We start from the raw sequence: 2,843 nt of genomic DNA on the forward strand, positions 1-2,843 counted from the left end.
ACCACTTGAATAATGAATTAGAGTTTGAAAATGGAAGGTTTGAAGTATACCCACCCCATCACAACCACCATAAATGATGTGGATCTTTGGAGAATGAGTCATGGGGGAGAAACTTTTAAAGTTTAGAAAATATGACAGAAGCTCAACAGTTGTCACCAGTAATAAACACCTACTGGTACATGTTCGTAAAAAGGTGATTTTGATTTTGATCAATCTTGCTTACTACACAGAATCAATCATTGCTTCTCTTTTTTCCTTTCTTTATTCACAGAATTTTTTAGCATCTCCTAAGGGACCCTCAGTTCATGACTTAGCCTTTCCTTGTAGCTATATATACTTGTCAATACAATGGCTTTCAACAGCAACAAACAATACTCTCTCATCTCTCAACTCTTCAAACATCATTCAAGACAAAGCATTCAAGAATACACTCTTTTTTGTGCTAAATTATCAAGAAAACACTCTCTTCTTTTGCTAAATCATCAAGAAAACACTCTTCTCTGTTCTCATAAACTCACAGACAATCTTTCAAGCTATATCATCATCAAACAGAATATTTCAAATGGCCATAGAGATTGTACAAGCTTCTTCTGTTGAGCTTTCAAACATTGCGAATTCCGAAACTCACGGAGAAGACTCACCGTACTTTGCTGGATGGAAAGCTTATGATGAAAATCCTTATGATGAGTTCCATAACTCCACTGGTGTCATTCAAATGGGCTTGGCAGAAAATCAAGTAAGTATCTACATGTAATTAACTTTAGTTAATTATATTAAAATCATCGAAGTTAATTACCGAGTAATTAACCTTGTTGTTTCTTGATCAACAGGTTTCATTTGATTTGCTAGAGGAGTACTTGGAAAACCATTCAGAAACAGTTAGCTGGGGCAAAAAAACTCCTAGTTTCAGAGAAAATGCTTTGTTTCAGGATTATCATGGACTGCTCTCTTTCCGAAAGGTAAACAAAAATTACATTTTTAAGCTCTTGTTCCGATTTGGACAGAAAATAATTATGTTATCTAAAACAAAATATTTACTGCAAAAACTTTATGATCAATCAAACTAATATACTTCTGTGCATGATTACTCCAGGCAATGGCAAGTTTCATGGGAAAAATCAGAGGGGGAAGAGCTAAATTTAACCCCGAAAGAGTCGTGATAACAGCAGGTGCAACAGCTGCTAATGAACTCTTAACCTTCATTCTAGCTAATCCTGGTGATGCATTGCTAGTCCCAACTCCATACTATCCAGGGTAAGATTTCATTAAAACCTTCACGGTCAATATATTTCGGATACTTTATCGGTGAAATTGATCAGTAAACTAAATTCCGGATACTTCTTTATCTACAGATTCGACAGAGATATAAGATGGAGAACTGGTGTACAAATTGTACCAATCCACTGTGACAGTTCAAACAATTTTCAAATCACACCGCAAGCATTAGAAGCAGCATACGAAGATGCAACATCCAAGAACATGAAAGTTAGAGGTGTACTCATAACAAATCCATCAAACCCTCTAGGAGCAACAATTCAAAGAAAAGTTTTGGAACAAGTTCTTGACTTTGCAACAACCAAAAACATCCATCTCGTCTCCGATGAAATCTACTCCGGATCAGCATTTTATGCATCCGAATTTGTCAGCATTGCAGAAGTACTAGCTGATAGGGACTACAAAGAATCTGAGAGAGTTCACATTGTCTATAGTCTCTCGAAAGATCTTGGCCTCCCAGGATTTCGAGTAGGTACAATATACTCCTACAACGACAAAGTTGTCACAACAGCACGAAGAATGTCGAGTTTCACCTTAATATCATCACAAACTCAGCATCTTCTAGCAGCCATGTTATCTGATGAAACTTTCACAGAAAATTACATAAGAGAAAACCGAAAAAGGCTAAGGGCACGATATGAGATGATCATAAAGGGGCTGAGAAAATCGGGTATCGAGTGCTTAGAAGGGAATGCAGGACTTTTTTGCTGGATGAATTTGAGTCCATTATTGGAGAAAAATACAAGAGAATGTGAATTGGAGCTGTGGACATCAATTCTAAAGGAAGTGAAGTTGAATATTTCTCCAGGATCTTCATGTCACTGTTCAGAAGCTGGATGGTTCAGAGTTTGCTTTGCGAATATGAGTGAGCAGACATTAGATATTGCACTCAACAGGATCCAAGTTTTCATGGAGAAGAGGAACAAGATGATCCATGCATGAAGAACAGTAATACTTATTATATATACTATGTTAAGTAATTAATAATATCTTGTTTATTTATTTATTTTATTACATATAATTTTTTGGTTCAAGTTCATATATATTACTGATTTTTTTTATGGCAATTCCTTCTCAAAATTTTTGGATTGCCAGAATCCTGTAAATCAGAATATAGTACTGTGTAATACCATCATCTTTTTCATTGTATGTTTTCACCAAGTTGGCTATAGTGAATAATATCAATATTTTATCTATTTTATCATGCTTGTGTTCAAAGTTCAATCCAATTTTTTTTTAACTAATTAACCATTTTCATCTCTGATATTTCTGAATCTATAGCTGTCATAATAAGTGGGTAACATATACAAACTTAATGGATCAATGAAGAGTTTTATTGATGATCAATAAATAGATTTAGCAACCATATTATATTTTTCAAATAAATTAACATTTTACATAAAACATTATTTAAATTAATTTTAATATAAGCAGACTAATATAGTATCAAATATAGATTTCTAACATGATCAAATGGTTATTCTTAGTTTTAAAAGATGAGTTCACAGTCAATGTGTGCATGTGCATGTAAATACTGTTTAACATGTCTCTTTGTATGAAGTGAAAAT

The 2,843-nt window shown here is 33.9% G+C and overlaps 1 protein-coding gene across 1 annotated transcript; it reads left to right on the forward strand.

Moving 5' to 3' along the window:
- Positions 1-369: 369 nt before the first annotated feature.
- Positions 370-2,477, forward strand: LOC141678012 (1-aminocyclopropane-1-carboxylate synthase 7). Its single transcript, XM_074484194.1, has 4 exons — positions 370-736; positions 831-959; positions 1,094-1,254; positions 1,353-2,477. Exons 1-4 carry the CDS (start codon positions 563-565, stop codon positions 2,215-2,217), a joined length of 1,329 nt encoding a protein of 442 aa, XP_074340295.1. The 5' UTR covers positions 370-562; the 3' UTR covers positions 2,218-2,477.
- The last annotated feature ends 366 nt before the right edge of the window (positions 2,478-2,843 follow it).

Source organism: Apium graveolens, chromosome 8 (genome assembly GCF_009905375.1).
Source record: "Apium graveolens cultivar Ventura chromosome 8, ASM990537v1, whole genome shotgun sequence".
NCBI classification, from domain to species: domain Eukaryota; kingdom Viridiplantae; phylum Streptophyta; class Magnoliopsida; order Apiales; family Apiaceae; genus Apium; species Apium graveolens.

Coding starts and splice junctions, on each gene's coding strand:
- LOC141678012 (XM_074484194.1), top strand. CDS start 563: ATGGCCATAGAGATTGTACAAGCTTCTTCTGTTGAGCTTTCAAACATT. Junction 737..830: donor TGGGCTTGGCAGAAAATCAA/GTAAGTATCTAC, acceptor CTTGATCAACAG/GTTTCATTTGATTTGCTAGA. Junction 1,255..1,352: donor CCAACTCCATACTATCCAGG/GTAAGATTTCAT, acceptor CTTTATCTACAG/ATTCGACAGAGATATAAGAT.